The 20433-nt window shown below is 38.9% G+C and overlaps 1 protein-coding gene across 1 annotated transcript in view; it reads right to left on the reverse strand.

Moving 5' to 3' along the window:
* Window positions 1-3620: 3620 nt before the first annotated feature.
* Window positions 3621-20433, reverse strand: part of UBL3 (ubiquitin like 3) — a 49475-nt gene continuing 32662 nt past the window's right edge. Inside the window, exons 2-5 of the mRNA XM_020874301.2 lie at window positions 16859-16967; window positions 10481-10567; window positions 6846-6923; window positions 3621-6548 (exon numbers count right to left, since the gene is read on the reverse strand). Of these exons, the coding sequence (XP_020729960.1) occupies window positions 6496-6548; window positions 6846-6923; window positions 10481-10567; window positions 16859-16967 (327 nt within the window). The 3' untranslated portion in view covers window positions 3621-6495. The remainder of the gene's footprint in view (window positions 6549-6845; window positions 6924-10480; window positions 10568-16858; window positions 16968-20433) is intronic.

The raw sequence follows: 20433 nt of genomic DNA on the forward strand, positions 1-20433 counted from the left end.
CACTGTACAGCACTGTACGCAGTGAGGCTTCCCTAGTGGCTGTCGTGAAGAATCCACCTGCCAATGCAGGAGAGTTTCGGTTCCTGGTCTGGGAAGATCCCCTGGAGAAGGAAACGGCAACCCACTCCAGCATTCTTGCCTGGAAATCCCCAGGACAGAGGAACCTGGTGGTGGAGTCCAGCGGGTTGCAAAGATACAACTTAATGATGGAACAACAACACTGTACCGAGTACAGTAGTTCAGTATCTTTATTTCAAGCCTTGGCAGGATGTCTGAAGTAGTGATGTAGCTGGCACTGCTGAGAAGTGCCAGCTGGGATCCTGCACGGCCGTACTTTTCAAGGAACTGTACAGTCTACAATGTTTTTTGATTTTTATGTATTATTTGTGTGAAAAGTACTATAAACATATTACAGTACAATACTACATAGCCGAGTGTGTCAGTTGGGTGCCCAAGCTAACTTTGTGGACTTACGGACAAACTGGATTTACAAACATGTTCTTGGAATGGAGGGCTTTCCTTGTGGTTCAGCTGGTGAAGAATCCACCTGCAATGCGAGAGGCCTGGGTTCGATCCCTGGTTTAGGAAGATCCCTTGGAGAAGGGAAAGGCTACCTATCCAGTATTCTGGCCTGGAGAATTCCATGGACTGTATAGTCCATGGGGTCGCAAAGAGTCAGATACAACTGAGCAACTTTCACTTTCTTGGAATGGAACTCGTTTGTATGTAAGGGACTTACTGTACTAAGGGATGGTCACATTTCAGCTAAAATGTGATGAGTTCTTTGGAGACACTGAGGATGAAGGAAGTCTTAGTAATTATGTAGGGGGTCCCAAGACCATCTTCACTGGTAAGAAAGGCCACACTGGAGGGGAGAAGGAAGGGGTGGGTGCCTAGAAATGAATGAGGGGTATGGTGAGAGAATAATCCTACAGAGGACAGAAAGAAACAGAAATTCAGGAGGGAGTCAGATTTAGCTCCTGTTAACTAATCCATTCTTGCACCCAACGCATGACTCTCCTCTGCATCCTGCCTGCACAAAAGAGCCTTTGTTCCTTCCGACAGCCTCTGCTTGAACACTTCCTATAACAGCAGTCTCACTACTCAAAAAGAGCTGCTTTCATTTCTGCAGTTCAGAACCAAACGGAATCAAAATCTGCCTACTTGCAATTTCTGCCCGAGTTCTGTTCTGACCAGCGGCTCACATGAGGTACCATGCCTTGCATTACAGACCTTCAAACATGTGAGAAGTTATCTGCTTCTGTTTTTCCTTTGGGAGTTTAACAGCTCACTTGTGACATCATTTCCAGGTCCTTCGGTACCCTGGTTGGTCACCTTTGGACACACTCAAGTGTGTCACTGAACCTTCAAACATGGGGCCCAGCAGAGAACCCAGACATAATGCCCCAGGAGGGGGTCTGGGGCAATGGTGGGAGGTGGGCGTGGGGTGGTACTGCTCAGCCAGCATGCACAACAGCTCCTACAATCCCGCCTAGTATGGCCACCTGGCTTTGGTTGAACCCAAGGCGGCCGAGTTCCTCATTTCCATCTCCAGCCTCTCACCCCATTTCCATTTCTATTTTAACACCATTTGTTGCAGTCTTTCCAATTTTCCTTTGTGTTTTTGGTCTTTAAGTGGTTCAGTTTCTGGCCATCTGCAAGGTGACCATTCTGAGCCACGAGTGTTCAGGTTTCACTCAGCTGATGTGAGAAGCCCAGGCATTAACATGAAAAAGTGAAAAATTTAAAAACTCCCCCCCACCAAAAATAATAAAAAATAAAAAACTCCCCAGGTGGTTCTAGCGTGCAGCCAGGGTTGACACCCAGCAGCATATTGCTGCCCTGTCCTTTGCGAACACTGTAAACATGGTACTTCTTATTTCCTCTCCACCCAGCTCATTCCAAGCGAACATCATTCTCCGAGGTGTTAGACACTTACGCAGCCTAACTCCCCGTCTGCTCGTGCTTTCTAAGTTATGAGACCGGAGAGCTGACTTGTTGCCTTGATGATCTTCTCAGTGTCTTTTTTCCTTCCTCATCATGGTTTAACTTGTGACTACATGGTCATATTTACTTGAGAGATCTGTATGCCAAACTTTCTTTTCTCTGCTTTTCCTCATCTACTTCTTTGGAACGTCTAGAACCACATGGGTGCCTGGCCTCTACTTCCAACAGAAGGCCCTTTGACAGGGTTGCGGGTTGGTCAGGTAAGTTCTTTGGCCGATCAGTGCTCTAAATATTTATCTTAAAATAATCCTTACAACTCTACAAAATAGGTATTATTCTTACTCTACACATGAAACCACCAAAGCCTAAAGGTTAAGGAACTGGACCCTGAAGCCCTGCGGTTTTCCTGCATGGTAACCTGTGTTCTGAGGGCTGAGGGGCAGGGGTAGTCAGGATGGAGATGTGTTAAAATAATCAAATTTTTTAAAATGCCTGAGAAGCACTGGTAGAAAGCAGCATGCTAATTAGTGGAGCTCTGTTAAGAAACCCCACCTCCCACCCCAGAGAGAAAACCATGGTGCGTGATGAAGAAGGGGGGACTATGAGGAGGCAGGCTCCAGAAAGCCAGAAAATCCACCTTATTGAGCAGACAGCTGAGAATGAAATAAATCTCTCTCTTTTATCATCACATGGAACATGTGGCCAAACCAAAGAGCAGCATGGATTAAACCTGGAGGTTCCTTCCCGCTCTGCTTGTAGTCAGCACTGTTCCCCTCTACATCCTGCTCCCTCGTTACTTAAGATGAGGTTTCTTCTACTACAACCTAGACTCCCTGTCCATCAAAATAAGATGTCTGTAGAAAATACAAATCAGATACTGAATGTTTGAAATGTACACTGCACTCTAGAATTAAGTCAAGTCTCTACCTGAGACACTCTGTTTTCAAAACAAATTACTTCTAGATCTACATTAATAAATAAATGTGTATTTTTCTTTTTTGGCTGCACCAGGTGGCATGAGAGATCTCCAACCAGGGATCAGACCCCAGACCCCTGCATTGGAAGCACAGTGTCCTAACCACTGGACTTCCAGGGAAGTCCACTTATTGGTTGAATCAAAGGAGAGACTGGTATCCCCCTTTTCACAGCATTAATTTACAATGCCTTTTGTGTATTTCTTTAAAGTTGTCATCTTGAAAAAGAGGCAGAATTATAAAAAATAATATTACAAGACATTTGATGTCACTGTCAAGAGCCACAAAATAACTTAATACCCACTGCCCATGGTCAAGAGACCTGATCTGCCAGGACAGGGAAATTGCCGAGGAGACGGCCAGCAGCCTGTGGTTTGGTTTCAACCACAAGTATAGGCTATGTGCGCTCCTTCAAGCCCTCCTCCCACGCCCAAACACCTAGTTTGGCTAACCAGTGACTATATCACAAAACAATGTGGAAAAAAATTACAGAAACGCCTGTGACAGTTACCAATAAGGACAGTGTGAAGGCGTACTCAATCTTACTTGATCACTTTCTCTTTGGTTTAGGTAACACAGAAAAATAAAGGGCTGACACAATACTGATTTTACTGAAGAATGTAATGAAATAAACTGAAGGAAAAAAGAGGAAAATAGTGGAGACACAAAATTTTACACCAAAATTACGAACAGAAGTCATTTAAAAGAGAAATACTCTACGACAGATGGAGAAAGTTTTAATTTCTTTTCACATTAACCATCATATACCACAATCAGCTAACAGAAATTACTGTAACATTGGTCAAGATGACATAAAACTAAGGATAAATGTTTGTTATGAGGAAACCTCATTTAATGCGAGTGATGATGTCAGATACTACACTTTTCATGATAAGATACAATTTATCTTGAAGAGAAAGCAAATAAGTCAGATGAAGGAGACATGCTGAGGCTTTAACCAAGGAGAAAAGCTTTGCCTTTCCCAGAACGCTTCAGTCCAGGACAACTCAGGTAAGAGACAGGACTTCCGCACCGCGTGCTGGGAGGGTCACAGGCCCGGAGCTCAGGCTGCGCGCACAGGGCTGAACCTTTGCAGCCCTCGCCTCTCGGTGAGCGAGCTACTGCTTCTGGCAGAGGGGTCTTCACTGGGATGTGCTATCGATTTTAACCGTCAAGCAGTCCCAAGAAATATTTTAAAAAGGGACAGTTGAGCATTTTCATGTATACACTATTAAGGCATCTAAATTTTTGGTGTTTTCAGTATATAATCTTACTGCTATTTTTTATTCTTTTTTCATTTTGCACAACAATGATATTAGGTATTAAGTGACACATTTCTTTCTCTACTAATGATCCAGTTTATCCATTTTGCAAACTCCAAATTGCAGTCTTGTGAAGGGAAATTTATAACGTGGGAACTCACAGAAAAATACATAGAAAACCAACAAGGAATGTGGTTAGCCATCATAAAATTTCAATCATAATTTAACTGATAGTCTTTAACTTTGGAAAAACAGAAGAATAATTAGAATTAAAATAGGTATTAAAAGTAATTACCAGTAGTTTATATGAGGAAAGAATATAGCCATAAATGGCTTAATTGCCCAATTAAGTAACTACCAGATTCTTCTTTACTCAACAGTAACAGAATTCACATTTGAGCCAGTCAACAAAGCATATAAATACTTAACATCTCGAATAGAACATCTTAGTGATAACAGAGACTACGTAATTCTACCCATTGTCATGACTGTGCACAAATTAACCAGGTTAAATATCAGAGATACACTGGGAATCCTCCCAAAACTAACAATAGAATATTCAACAAATTTTCTTAAAGATTCAGAAATAAAAATTGAACAATTATAACATGGATGAGACAGTACTTAAACAACTATCAACCTAATCAAAGACCTTTAAGATTACCACCAAAATGCACTATGATATTTTTTTATTTAGTGTACAGAAAGAATCTATAAGTACAGGTTGCAGAAAGAAAATGTTTAGTGCTATTTACATTCATTTTAAAACTCTGCTCTATACAAATTTAATTCTGATCAGTATGAACAATATTTTTGTAGATCTACTGCATATAAAGCCTTTTCATCAAAGCATTAACAATGAATAAAATAACCTGATTACCTTTAAACAAAGCTGACTGAAACCATTTATACTTACTGCTTGTAAGGGCCGAGGACACTCGTTTCAGTACAGAACATTATGTCAGCCTGCAACTTCATTTTTATAAAGGCTAGAGTTATTTATATGGAATATTGTTCTATATACTACACGCCAATCTATATTTAAGTTCTATAGTTAGGTATTTTATGAGGTTTTTATTAAATATATTCTACACATATTCGCAATTTCACCCAGGAAGAATTTCTTCCCAGTGAAAAAATATAAAATCTTTTATATTTTTTTTTTTACAGGTTTAGATGAAACTAGCTCATGCTTTAGTGCTGTGCAAATTGTTTTTAGCATATCAATTTTTAAATTATCAGTACAAAACAAAAGAATGGCATCCCCAATCAAGTATGCCTTGAAAATCAGCTTTTGATTTTAATACAATTGCAAGCACTAATACCCAAGGCAAACTACATAAAGAAACAAAATTAGTCCTATGGAGAATTTTTAGTTTTAAGAATTCATCTGAGCTCTCATTAATGAGTAAGTATGACACGGGACACAGAGATGAGCAGTAATTATGGAAAATTCAATTTGCTGATATTCAAATACATAAAAGTGGTGAATCAATGAGGTTTTCTAATATTTCTGTGCAATCAAGGAAATCTATCCCCCCCGCGTTAAGGCTAGGACGCGCGCTCTCCCTCTTGTGCTGTGTGAACAACCCCCAGTCAGTCTGACTGAAGCGCACGTGTGAAGGAAAAACTAATTTCACGAGCCCTCTGCCGAGCACTTCCAACAACAGGCACACTGTGTCTTTTCACTTGTTGCAGTGAGAACAGCAGCGCTCAGGGCAGGATTCTGGGCCAGGGCAGCCGCCATGGCTGACTTCGGTAGAATTCACCCAACATTTTAGTTTCTTTTCTATTTTTTCCTCTCAAGTTGGCCCAGCAATTAACTTCCTTAATTGCTGAGTGTCTTCCAGTGTGGATTTGCACATATGAGTATTTCTAGGTACCATAAACCATGTTATAAATTCTGCTGATGAAGAAAATAATTGTCAATCGTTTTTAGTGCAAAATTGTATTTTGAACACTTGATTTGTTAGTTCTGGTGATGAAAACTTTTGTGGCAGCAAAATGGTTTCTGCTATGAAAAATCACTTGTTAACTTTTCCCCTGGAGATTGACTTGCATTCAAAAATCAATTTATATTTATATTTTAAAACTGCTTAACATAAACAAACTACTAGAAATAAAAAGTCATAGTGAAAAATGTTCTTGGTTCTTTTTACTTTCATGAGAGAAGATGACAGTGTTCACGTGGTAGTTGAGGTCCATGGGTCTACAGGCAGACTCTTCCTGAAGGTTCTGAAGCAATGCCGGGTCTCCCCTGGCCTGGCAGCATGAAACACAAAGACCACGCCACACCACGCCAGGCAGACCAGTTACAGGATGACACAACAGTTACTCTCTCCAGTCTTTTCACGATTCCTCTGACCTAGGGAAAATGAAGAGAAGCCTTGTTTATAAAGACGCTTGGGGGAAGCAGAGGGATTCCAGCATAAGAAACAGGGATTTTTTTTTTAATTAATGTTGGCATTTTTAAAAATTAAAATGCTATAATAAATACCCTTTTAGTTTTAGCCTGTTTCCAAAATGCCTGGTTATCCGATTAGCGAGCTCTGACCATACACTATGAAAACATCCTTTCTCCAGAATGTCCAAGAGAACTGGAGCCATTTGTGAATGCCTGCCTCTGTGGGGCAAGGCAGAAAGCTCCCAGCACACGGCTCACCTTGGGAATTTGGCTCTGGCAAGGTCTCTCTGGCCACCAAATGCATCACTGTTGTTTTGCCAAAAGGAAGCTTTAATGCTGTGTCAAAAGAAGACAGTTTGTTACATATACATCAACCTGTTGGAATCACTCACCAGAATTGAGACCACTTTAAAAATTGACTGCTTTCTGTGACTTCCTCAACAGACAGCACTTCTTAATGGATACAGCATTTCTTACATAATTAAATTAGGTTAATATTATCAGAAGCAATTTTTGTAATTCAGAAATTATTTAGCTATGACTATTAGTTTGACATATATAAACATATTGTGTAAGGAAGGGGAAAGAGAAAATACATAATTGCTTAACCTAATTTTATTTAGTCACCTAATAAAATTCCTGCATCAAAGAGGTCACCACAATGTAGAAATAGAAGAAATGACATATTAATGATTTTAAACATAATAATAATACATAATTTTATTATTTTTAACCTTATATTCTTCAGTTAGAAAACAATTTTCTTTAAAAGGTTACTTTAAATAAACAAATCACTGTTTGGCATTATTAGTAATCACTGTTTTCTAATCAAGCCTTTAAAAGGCTTTTCTCATTTATAAGTCACAATTTTTATTATGAAATATTTCAGACATACAGTAATATAATGCACCCATGTATCTGTGAACCAGTCACACAAAGTAAATCCCTCTGTCCTTCTGTGTATAAAATGAGAAGCAGACAGTGGAGCTAAGGCCTGGAGCTGTTTCTGCAGCTGCAATGTTCTAGTTCTGAGTTTCAATCTACTCCCCTCATTTGGAAAATTGAAGGCAGGCTCAGATCAGTACTCAACAAGCTCAGTCTTCCTGCCACCCCCTCTTTAAATCTTCTCTATAGGATGATGGTTAAGAAGAGCCCTAATAATCTTCAATATTCCTAATATTTCATATAATCAAGGTGACTTTCCACCTTATTTAATGCTGTTGCTGCTGCCAAGTCGCTTAACGCTAGCCAGCCACTATTTGGTCTATTCTCTTAACTTCCGAAGTTGAAGTGAAGCATGACGGCCCCAAATACACAGTAGGCTGAAACAAGAGGAGTGCCCTTACTGGATAATCTCCTGGGCCTGCTTTAACACTGAAACGCAAACAAAATTTTCTATTACCAAACATTTCACTAAATGTATTGGGAAAGCTTGACTGAATTTGCAACGTCTACACACCACGCTGTGGACCACTCTCACCCCGCTGCCTGATGGCAGGCAGCTGGCCCTACGTTAAGAGCGCATCCCTGCCACTCACGGACTGTGATATGGCTTCTGAGTGCTATCTGCCTCCTCCTGATGCCTCAGTTTCCCCCACCCAAACTGGGAGATGAATTCGAGCACCTGCCCCTTACTACTGTTAAAAGAAACAATCCAGGGACGTGCCTACCTCAGGGCTTGGCCCAAAGCATCACCCCATAAATTTTATTTCATCTTTCTGAGCAGCAAGAAAAATGGGTCTCAGAGAAGAGGTATGCAAACTGAGATGCAAATGTGGAGAAACACTGTGGTCAGGCCTAGGAAGCTGCTGAGGGGCTTACGGATTCAGGCTACCCATGTGATTAATGGGGACGGTTACTGTTCTTCTCCATCTGAATTTTAACTCGAAAGAGCAGACACTGACACTAATGGCATCAGAGCAGAAAAAGGAAGAGGGACACGAGACCTGAGATGCCCTCTCTCCTTCATATGGGGGCTCTGCCTTCTGCTGGGGCAATGCACAGCACTCAGGACACAGGTCCCCACGCTTCACACAGGAGCCAACGGGGGCGGGACACCCCTAGCAGACAGGGAGATGGACTGGGCGTGCAGAAATCTGCACTTAAAGGAAGATTCCAACACCCATGGGGTGGCAGGGTTACAGTACAGAGCAACCCTCAAACTGTGGAGAGCAGCCCAGGCCTGCTCCATGCTTGCTGGCCATTCAATCGTATGACCCTGTGCACTGTCTTCTCATTACTCACATTCAAGAATATAGGAGACAAAGAAACACAGTAACTAAAACCCCCCAAGGGGTGAATGTCATTACCCAGATTTACTGATCAACTTAGACGATCCAGGTTATACTCTTAATGTTATTTGTCAAAATCACAAGACCGGAAAGATGGTTTGGTTTTGAAAAGACTGATAGCAACACAGTAAATAATGTAAGTCAATCTATTAATCATTCAAAAACAAATTCCAAAAAACAATCAATGATTTGATTTTAACACAAATTCTATGATCTTTAACACGAAGTTGGAGCTTTAGGGACACAACAGAGACGTAATTAAATTAAGTAGGTGAGGAAATGCTCACACAGGTCAACACTTAAAGGGAAGTGGAGCCTCAAGACACCACTCGTGGAGTCAATAGGTTAATTCAGGCCACATCTCCCAGTGACATTCCAAGAGTTTCCTGAGGCACAGAAAATCAAAGAAAGACTAAAATACAGTCCCATTTTCAATGAATGTGAAATACAGCCATGGACAACACTTGTAATTACATACTGAAACGTTCTGTCATAATAATCATTTGCATTCATCTACTCCAGCCCTGTCACACAGTATTTTAACAGTGAATTTTATCTGCTTCTACTATCTAATGCCAGAGTACCCTGAAGGAAGAGAGTCTATCTTTTTCAATCCTGTGTCTTTAACTGTTTAGCACTGTTGTCACATAACAAATAAATAGATGCTGAATGAATGAGTGAATGAATGAAAATATCCTACCTTTAAGGAAGATCAGATTAAACACTTCAATTGTTAGGTTTAGAGGAAAAATCTCATGACTATATGTATACAAAGATACATTAAGGTAGATCACTTCCTCTGCCTACAAATTTCTATTGATAATTATCATAATATATTTGAAATACTTGTACTTAAAGAAAAACAAATTCTGCTCATGGTAGAAAATGCACCCCCATGAGGGGGCACTATTGAGCCACGTCTCTTCATTCACACATAAAGAGCAGTAATAACTAACGAAGTGTGTAACAGGTGTCAAGCACTGTTCTGAGGGAGGCACTACGGTTATTCTAACTTACTGACGAGGAAACCACGACACTAGGACAGCAAGCAGGGAAGTGACTGGCTCAAGGTTAAGGAGCCAGTGAGCAGTGGCGCTAACTCCAACATGGACAACCTGGCTCTAAGGTCTGCTCTTCCAGTCACTATACTTACCTGTTTCTCTAACATGACTCACTTACGTGTATTTCTGCATGATTAGCAATTCCATCAATTACAGTCAAAATGAAAACAACCCTTGATTATTATATCTGAAAATCCACCATCATAAACTTCACCAAGTTTGTGTCTCTGGCTTTAACTTAAAAATATGACATCTAAATTACATTATCCAGAAGTAAAATTAAACTACATTTATAAAATAATAAGTGTGGACTCCCATCTCTAATGGCTTAAGAGTTTATTTTACAAGATGGTAAACACTTAAGCATAGAGCTGAAATTAGAATGCAAAATGCAAAAATGTAGACATACCAAAACTAGGCAAAATTCATAGAGTTTGAAATTTTATGTTTTTAGCAAAACCAGACATAAGCATCTAAACAAACAAATGAGTGATGCTGCTGCAAGACAGGCACTAAGTCCCATTACAAAGGTGACCATTACCTCCTAATGTGACATTTCCGTGCAGAAATCGTCCTTGATAAATAAGGCGTAGAATATTTGGACTGCTAACCTGCTCTTCTTCCCAGTCTGAAAAGAACCAGGGAATCGTTAGGTGCATTTCAACATAAACTTAAGGCATTCCCGCACTGCTCTAAAACTCCGATCCCGATCAGAGGAGGAGCATCAGAGAGGTCAGCGGGAGCTCCCGCTAACTGCGGTAACCCCAACTCAGGGAGCACTGTTCTCGCTGCGCCCCACTACACAGCAGGGGCTGCTGAGGACTAGTCTTTGCTTCTTAGAGAACACAAAAGGTGCCAGAACACGGTCCTGAAGTCTAAAAACCAAAACAAATGCGTTGGGGAAAGTCTAATCCTAGTTAAAAAGAAGTCAGTTAAAATTAATTTTTATTGAAATAACAGAAAACATTGCAATGTTCCAGTATCTGTACCTGTTAAAACATGTGTTTGAGGCTGGAAACAGAATGTTTAACAAAGATTTTTAAAAGCATTAGGATATTGGTAAAGAGCATAACAAAAAAAATTATACCTCAGTAACTAGAAAATAAACATTTTAAAAAGCAGAACAGTGTCTACTTTTTGATAATGTGGATAACTTTATTGCTTTTTTCAAAGCCAATTGATAAATGTGACAAGATAAAATTTTAGTTCACTTTACCCAAAATTCTCAGAATGAACTTGAAAAACAATAGATATTAGAAGGTACTATACAAGTGTGAAATCTAGGATAATGTACAAAGACAATCAAAAGACAACTGGTGTGTAGAATGGATAACAGAATACTTCAGTTTAGCATATAACTTACCTTATTATGGTAAAACATGGAATACGATTCTGTCAAAATAGTGGTTTGAGGACACTCTATCATGACAAAGTACAGGGTTAGTAATTTTCACTACCTTGTAGATACAGAATTTAAAGCTGTGATTTTGATAGAGATTTGAGAATTCCATCATCACCTTTCTTAAGAATTCTAGCATCATGTGTATGTTTCCTACAGAAGTTCCTGCTTTCATGAGATAACTGTCAACACAAAGACTAATTTAAAACATTCTCTCAAGAGCAAGTGACAGAAGATAAAGGAGGTGAGTGCAGGGCTCTCCCTGTTGCCTTGTTTTTGACTGTTCAAAATGAAGAACATGAGTTTGATATGACCAGTGCCTGTTGGTAACTCAGCATGAATGGAAAGGAGAAATGAACTTCAGCCCCATCCCAGCCCCGCCCCCAGTCTCTCCTCCCATCCTGTCCCCCTTCAGTGCCTTCTGACTCCCATGATCCCAGGTCCATCTCCTCTAGAAGGAAGATCAAATAATTTGTTAACACTTTGGTAGCGACTACTTTGAATTCATCACATCCAAGATTATTGTAAATAGAATGTTTCCTTTTTTCCTTTAGCATTGTTCATTTTGTCAATAAATTTGGAAGACTAAGCAGTGGCCACAGGACTGGAAAAGGTCAATTTTCACTCCAATCCCAAAAAAGGGCAATGCCAAAGAATGTTCAAACTACCGCACAACTGCACTCATTTCACATGCTAGCAAGGTAATGTTCAAAATCCTTCAAGTTAGGTTTCAACAATATGTGAACTGAGAACTCCCAGATGTACAAGCTGGATTTAGAAATGGCAGAGGAACAGGAAATCAAACTGCCAACATGCACTGGATCATAGAAAAAGCAAGAGATTACAGAAAAACATCTATTTCTGCTTCACTGATTATGCTAAAGCCTTTAATTCTGTCAATCACAACAAACTATGGAAAATTCTTAAAGAGACTGAAGTACCAGACCACCTTACCTGCCTCCTGAGAAACCTGTATGCAGCTCAAGAAGCAACAGTTAGAAACTGGACAAAAGACCTATACATAGAAAACTATAAAACACTGATGAAAGAAATCAAAGACGACACAAACAGATGGAGAAACATACTGTGTTCATGGATTGGAAGAATCAACATTGTCAAAATGGCTATTCTACCCAAAGCAATCTATAGATTCAATGCAATCCCTATTAAGCTACCAACGGTATTTTTCACAGAACTAGAACAAATAATTTCTCAGTTTGTATGGAAATACAAAAAACTTCGAATAGCCAAAGTAATCTTGAGAAAGAAGAATGGAACTGGAGGAATCAACCTGCCAGACTTCAGACTATACTACAAAGCCACAGTCATCAAGACAGTATGGTACTGGCACAAAGACAGAAATATAGATCAATGGAACAGAATAGAAAGCCCAGAGATAAATCCATGAACCTATGGACACCTTATCTTCGACAAAGGAGGCAAGAATATACAATGGAAAAAAGACAACCTCTTTAACAAGTGGTGCTGGGAAAACTGGTCAACCACTTGTAAAAGAATGAAACTAGAACACTTTCTAACACCATACACAAAAATAAACTCAAAATGGATTAAAGATCTAAATGTAAGACCACAAACTATAAAACTCTTAGAGGAGAACATAGGAAAAACACTCTCCGACATAAATCACAGCAGGATCCTCTATGACCCACCTCCCAGAATATTAGAAATAAAAGCAAAAATAAACAAATGGGACCTAATTAAACTTAAAAGCTTTTGCACAACAAAGGAAACTATAAGCAAGGTGAAAAGACAGCCCTCAGACTGGGAGAAAATAATAGCAAATGAAGCAACAGACAAAGGATTAATCTCAAAAATATACAAGCAACTCCTGCAGCTCAATTCCAGAAAAATAAATGACCCAATCAAAAAATGGGCCAAAGAACTAAACAGACATTTCTCCAAAGAAGACATATAGATGGCTAACAAACACATGAAAAGATGCTCAACACTCATCATCAGAGAAATGCAAATCAAAACCACGATGAGGTACCATTACACACCAGTCAGGATGGCTGCTGTCCAAAAGTCTATAAGCAATAAATGCTGGAGAGGGTGTGGAGAAAAGGGGACCCTCTTACACTGCTGGTGGGTATGCAAACTAGTACAGCCGCTATGGAGAACAGTGTGGAGATTTCTTAAAAAACTGGAAATAGAACTGCCATATGACCCAGCAATCCCACTTCTGGGCACACACTGAGGAAACCAGATCTGAAAGAGACACGTGCACCCCAGTGTTCATCGCAGCACTGTTTATAATAGCCAGGACATGGAAGCAACCTAGATGCCCATCAGCAGACGAATGGATGAGGAAGCTGTGGTACATATACACAATGGAATATTACTCAGCAATTAAAAAGAATTCATTTGAATCAGTTCTAATGAGATGGATGAAACTGGAGCCCATTATACAGAGTGAAGTAAGCCAGAAAGATAAAGAACATTACAGCATACTAACACATATATATGGCATTTAGAAAGATGGTAATGATAACCCTATATGCAAAACAGAAAAAGAGACACAGATGTACAGAACATACCTTTGGACTCTGTGGGAGAAGGCGAGGGTGGGATGTTTCGAGAGATCAGCATGGAAACATGCATATTATGTAGGGTGAAACAGATCACCAGCCCAGGTTGGATGCATGAGACAAGTGCTCCGGCCTGGTGCACTGGGAAGATCCAGTGGGATTGGGTAGAAAGGGAGGTGGGAGGGAGGATCGGGATGGGGAATACATGTAAATCCATGGCTGATTCATGTCAATGTATGACAAAACCCATACAATACTGTAAAGTAATTAGCCTCCAACTAATAAACATAAATGAAAAAAAAAAAAAAAAAGAAAAAAAGAAAGAATGAGAACCTGGACATGGAACAACAGACTGGTCCCAAATTGGGAAAGGCGTTTAAGTCAAGGCTATATACTGCCACCCTGCCTATTTAACTTATATGCAGAGTACATCATGTAAAATGCCAGGCTGGATGAAGCACAAGCTGGAATCAAGAATGCCAGGAGAAATATAACTAAGATCATGGCATCCACTCCCATAACTTCATGGCAAATAGATAGGGAAATGATAGAAACAATGAAAGACTTTATTTTCTTAGGCTCCAAAATCACTGCAGATGGTGACTGCAGCCATGAAATAAAGACACTTGCTCCTCGGAAGAAAAGCTATGATGATCCTAGACAGCATATTAAAAAGCAGAGGCATCACTTCGCTGACAAAGGTCCATTGTAGTTAAAGCTATGGTTTTTCCAGTAGTCACATACGGATGGGAGAGCTGGACTATGATGAAGCTGTGTGTCAAGAATTGATGCTTTTGAACTTTGGATTTGGAGAAGACTCTTGAAAGTCCCTTGGGCTGAAAGGAGATCCAACCAGTCCATCCTAAAGGAAATCAGTCCTGACTATTCATTGGAAGGACTGATGCTGAAGCTTCAATACTTTGGCACCTGATGCAAAAAGCCAATTCACTGGAAAAGACCCTGATGCTGACAAAGACTGAGGGCAGGAGGAGGCAACAGAGGATGAGATGGTTGGATGGCATCAATGCATCAATGGACATGAGTTTGAGCCAACGCTGGGAGATAGTGAAGGACAGGGAAGCCCGGCACGCTGCAGTCCATGGTCTCAGAGGTGGACACAACTCAGCCACTAAACAGACAGCATCACTCTCAGACATTTACAAACGCTTTTCACAGTCTCACTTTCCTATCCTGCCTGGCTCTGAAGATGATCCAGTATTCTAAGTTTAGTTACTTCAGCTCTTCTGAAATTCCTTCTTATCTATGACCTTTAGCTCCAGTCTCTTTCTGATTCAGGAGCTAGTGTTGACTTGTTCCCTGGTTATCAGCGAGAAGAAAGACCCAGTCATTTCAAAGTATTTGTCTAAAGCAGTATTTCTTAAACTCAGGTCTATGAATCCCTAAGACAGGTTCTTTGGGTCTCAAAGTCCTCGTCAAGAATTTTTAGATTGTGTTTTCATTTTAATGATAACCTGGATGAGATTATCTAGATAATTCAAATTATTACCTTACAACCAAGAACAGCCTTGGGACTTTAGCGCTCATGTATGCATTTAAGCTTATGATTGTACTGGTGCCAAGCAGTACTTCTTTAATTGTTAAGAGGTTAACAAGAAAAGAAAAAAGGTCAACTTAATCCATAAATGACACGTTCCTGTCAGTGAAGGCTGAATGACAATTTGGTACACTGTGTGAATGAAGGGTCTGTGGTAAATCCACACATACCTGGGTTCTCATACAGCCAGCGGAGAGGAGGCATGCCATACTCCACAGTACCATATTTATGGGGCAAGCAGTGAGTGGGTTTTAGCAAAAATATGCCACATGGCACATTAAAGTTGTTAATTTGAACATTACTGGTTTTAGAGCTATATTTGCATTTTCTTTGTAGATCGGTTATAGTTTTATGGTTGTGTAGAAGTTAATAAGGATTAAAGAGTTTCTTCTAAAAGTTTCATATAATATTATTTTAGGTTGAGCAGTACTGATCTAATTGATTCATTTTGTATACACCATGTTCTTTGTTAACACAAGTCTTGTGCTTTAAAAGTACAAACGGTTTTGGCTAGCTCCTCTGTCCATGGGATTCTCCAGGCCAGAATACTGGAGTGGGTAGCCTTTCCCTTCTCCAGGGGATCTTCCCAACCTAGGGATCGAATCCAGGTCTCCTGCATTGCAGGTGGATTCTTTACCGTCTGAGCCACCAGGGAAGTCCAGTAAAATTAGTGAAATCAGCACACTCGTATCACTAGGTACATGCAATTGAGAGGATCAAAATGACTTGGGTTAGCTTCACAGGAAGACATAAGCTGAAGACTCATTTGAGGATGGCATGAGTCTTATTACATGGAAAAGAACCAGAGAAAGATCTCTCTCTCTCTCTCACACACACACACATAAACGCATACACTCCAAAATTCTGTCATGGATACTGGCTTGAAAATGCAAAGCATAAATGGATTTTATACCTCACTTGACCTTGTAGTAGTTCAAAAAACAAAGGAAGTGACATGAATGAGATATTCATTTTCTGTCAAATGCTACGCTAAGCAGGTTGTGTATAGAATAGACCAAAAATAAAAAACATGTGATATAATTTGTTAAAGATAGTTTTTCTTTGTTTTTACTTTGTACTTTGGTGTAAAGAGAGTTACTGATACAAAAGTGTGTGTGTGTGTGTGTTTATTGGCTACCTTGTGTTTTACTTTAAAAAATAATTTTCTTTTCCATTAAAATAGCTGTAAGGCCACCCAACAACCTGATGCCCAGGCTCCTTTACCATTCTGCAGTGAGGGAGCTGAAAGGCCAAACCGAGCAGGGATGCAGCAGGCCCTTCAACTTTAAGCCTTGTACCCTCAATCATTCGCTTGTTTTCTTATATTTCACTTACAACTTTTTCAAAATGTCTGTGAAACAAGACAGGGCATAAAGAATCAACATTATTCATTCTCAAGAGAAAACCACCACTCACCCATCGGCCAGTTGTCATACACGTGCTTTGCGATGTCAGAAGCAGAATCATTAGGAGAAAATAGGAACTCTTTCGTTTTCCCGCTTACCAAGATGAGGCGCAAGTTTATCTGAAAGAAGACAATGATTCTTTTAAAATCTTAAAAATTTTAAAGTGAAATAATGACTCGTAGCCTTTTCATTTCAATCACATTCTCAATTATTACTAATGCCATTTTCTATTTTTTATTTACTTAAATTCTGAAAAGATTCTTTTTAAAGGTCTGGAATTTGAGACATGATTTTATTTTCATTATTTAATACGTGTGTGTTGTGTGAGGATATATTTACCATATAAATGAACAAAGGGAAAGCAAAATTCATTACGCTTTTAAATTTACTCCAGCAATGTTCAGAATTGGACTTTTACAGGTTATCGCTCTAACTATAAAATACACATTTTCCACTGAACAGCTAATACAAGTTGTTACCCTGCAGATCACATCACTAAATAGGAAAAAAAATTCAGTTGCTAATATGCTTCTTAGAAAAAAGGAAGAGAAAAAACAAACTACATACAACTTTTTATCCTATAAAAATCATTCAAACCTAAACAAATTAACCAGAAACTGTAATTTTGAAGAACTTCATTAGAGTTAATTGGAAGATTCAGTAACAGTAGTTACTTTCACCCCAATTACATGATCATTCACTTTCGTGGAGCTCTGTGTAACAAAGAGCACAGATTCACCCTCAGTGGGAAAACCTAAGAAGGACAATAGAATTAACATTCTTGAGAACCACTGGATTTACACTTCCAAGTCAATATATATTTGCTCATACCATTCTTAATATAGTTTCCAAAATGTTCACTTTAAAATTTTTATCTTTGTCCAGAATTAACAATTTTTTTCAACCACAATATTCATTCATCTCCCTTATAAGTTACAGATATATAGGTGAGGTTTTCTATACCTGTAAGGCCTCTGTTATACGAAAGGAAATAACACATTCTTTAAAAAGAAGGGTACAGCCAGAGCCCAGTTTCTCTACACACAGAGCAGAGACTGCCAATGCACCAGGTTACCCAAGTTCTCCTCCTCAGTTACTAACATCTTTTTATTATTATAAAAAAAAAAAAACCCAGTAAATCTGTAAGATGACAATGAATAAACTGGAATCCACTGCAGCACCACCAAGATACCAGGTCACTCATTTACTATCTGCCACCACCATGGCCACTGCTATTCCCAGTACCTCAAAATCACCACTTTGAAAATGTATTGATAATTATAAAATATCTCCTCTAGGAAAATGCTATACATACCCAACTCTGCATTCAACGGGATGTAACTGGATTTCACAGCAGATGGAGTAGAATCGGGTTCCATATTAGAATCTGTATTCTAACTGCTATGTACCCTATTATCTCAATTTTTAAAGTATTTCAAAAGATAAAAGAAAAAGAAGTCTACATTTCAGGTGAAAAGCCTCTTCGATATGACCTGTGAGAATTTTTGCTGCCTTTCCTAACTAAAATGAAATTATACCAAAGAACTTACTAGGAAGAGGTCTGATGAAATAACACTGTTGGAAGGAAGTAATTTGATCCAGGAACCATAAGTTCCATTAGAATAAAATTCAAGGAAGAGTTTACAATAATGATTCAGTTGTAAGAAAGCACCACCTTCTTTCTTTCCCACAAGTAATGAGTGACTGCTAAAGCAAGGAGCCTAATGTCTACACAATACAGTGTGAATTTTAGTTCTCACACATACATAACTATTCAACACTGTCTCTGTAGGTGTGAATATGGGCAAATATCTATTTGCTCTGAACTTACAAGGAATCTTTTAATAGCTTCAAACTACTGCGGAAGGGCCCTTCAGCCATTAATGCCCAAGAAATTATGCCCTTCAAAATGGGTCAGCCACATGGCTGCTTCACTCAGAAAGAAATATAATTAAATCTAGGCTTCCGAAGAGTTATGTAAATGATAGGAACCTACTATTTCCTGGGATCAACTTTAAAGTTAAAAATTAATTTCTACTGAGCTTTTATTCAAGTTATAGTATTTAAAAATAACGAAGAAAATAGGAGGACTTAACCATTATTTTCCGCAAAGGTTACACTGACACATACTTTAGATTTTCCCTAATATCCATCAGCAAGAAAATGGAAAAATAAATGATAGTGCATCCTTATCATGGAAGCTTCCTACAATCATTAAATGACATGAGATACAGACCTATATGATTTGATGTGGAAAGACATCCACAATGTATTAAACAAAAAATAATACACACCTCCACCTCATAAATACATAATGCTAACTGATACTGCGAAGTTCTTGGCTTTTCCTATTTTAAACCTGATACAATCACTGTCACTAATAAACTCACATTTCAAAATCAATGGTCTAACAAATTTATGTTTATCAAGATGATCAGAATGTTCAAAACTTTTGGCCTGTAAATGTGTCTGACACAGTTAATTTTTGTTTTAAATGTTTACAGGTGGATATGAACTTTTCAGCTTGACACATATCCTCTCAATTTACTCATGCTGGTCTGCTTTATACACTTATACCTGGATGGCCACAGAAATTAGGTTTATAATTCATGGTACAGTTTGAAAGTGGCTTTGAGCTACAAATTGAGAAAAAAAAAGTAGAGTAAATCTTGAAGCAATCATCCAAACATCTAGCTATATAGGTTGGTCAGTAGTTAATTGTTCTTATAGTATAGTTAGGATTTCCTCAGTGGGTAAAGAAGGCAATGCAGGAGACAAAGGAGATGTAGGTTTCATCCCTGGGTCAGGAAGATCCTCTGGAGAAGAAAATGGCAACCCACTCCAGTGTTCCTGCCTGAAAACTCCCATGGACAGAGGAGCCTGGTGGGCTACAGTCCACGGGGTCGCAAAGAGTTGAATACCACTGAGCAACTAAGCAAGCACAGTATAGGTAGAATCTATCATGCTTATTCAGATTAAATGTTAATTACAGCTCCTCTCAGTAAACGTATAGCAATTTCTACAAATGTGAGCTAGTTTCTTTAGAAAGATTAAGTATTAATTATTTAAATACTTTTTAATGAAAGACCTTTTTTCTTCTTTGAAGCCAAGGTAAGTCAAACTATAAAATACCTTAAAAGTATCTCTGCTTGTGAGGTACTGGGATTCTCAACACATCAACAGTGGGTTACAAACAACACTCTTATTTATAGCTTAAAATGTGGTATACTCATATACATACTCATCTAAAAACAAAACTGGTCATCAGGACTCTGAATGACTTGGTAGGAGATGGAGTTCTTTTTATGGAATAACATACCCAGGGGATGGCACTTAGACCATCCAAATGAATGATATACATTTTATAATTACTTTGGAGGCAAAACAAATCAAAACAAGACTATCAGTGAAGCAGAACTACCAGGATCATTTCCTATAAAGACAACTGAAACAAAAGAAGCTCTTTCATGCACGTAATTTCAAGTTTATTTGTTCTTTTTAAGATTTTCGGTCAAACTGATAGGGATTCCTATTTGTTGGATTATATCAATTTGGAGAAAATTTATCTACAGCTTAATTCACTCA

Source organism: Odocoileus virginianus, chromosome 8 (genome assembly GCF_023699985.2).
Source record: "Odocoileus virginianus isolate 20LAN1187 ecotype Illinois chromosome 8, Ovbor_1.2, whole genome shotgun sequence".
Taxonomy (NCBI): domain Eukaryota; kingdom Metazoa; phylum Chordata; class Mammalia; order Artiodactyla; family Cervidae; genus Odocoileus; species Odocoileus virginianus.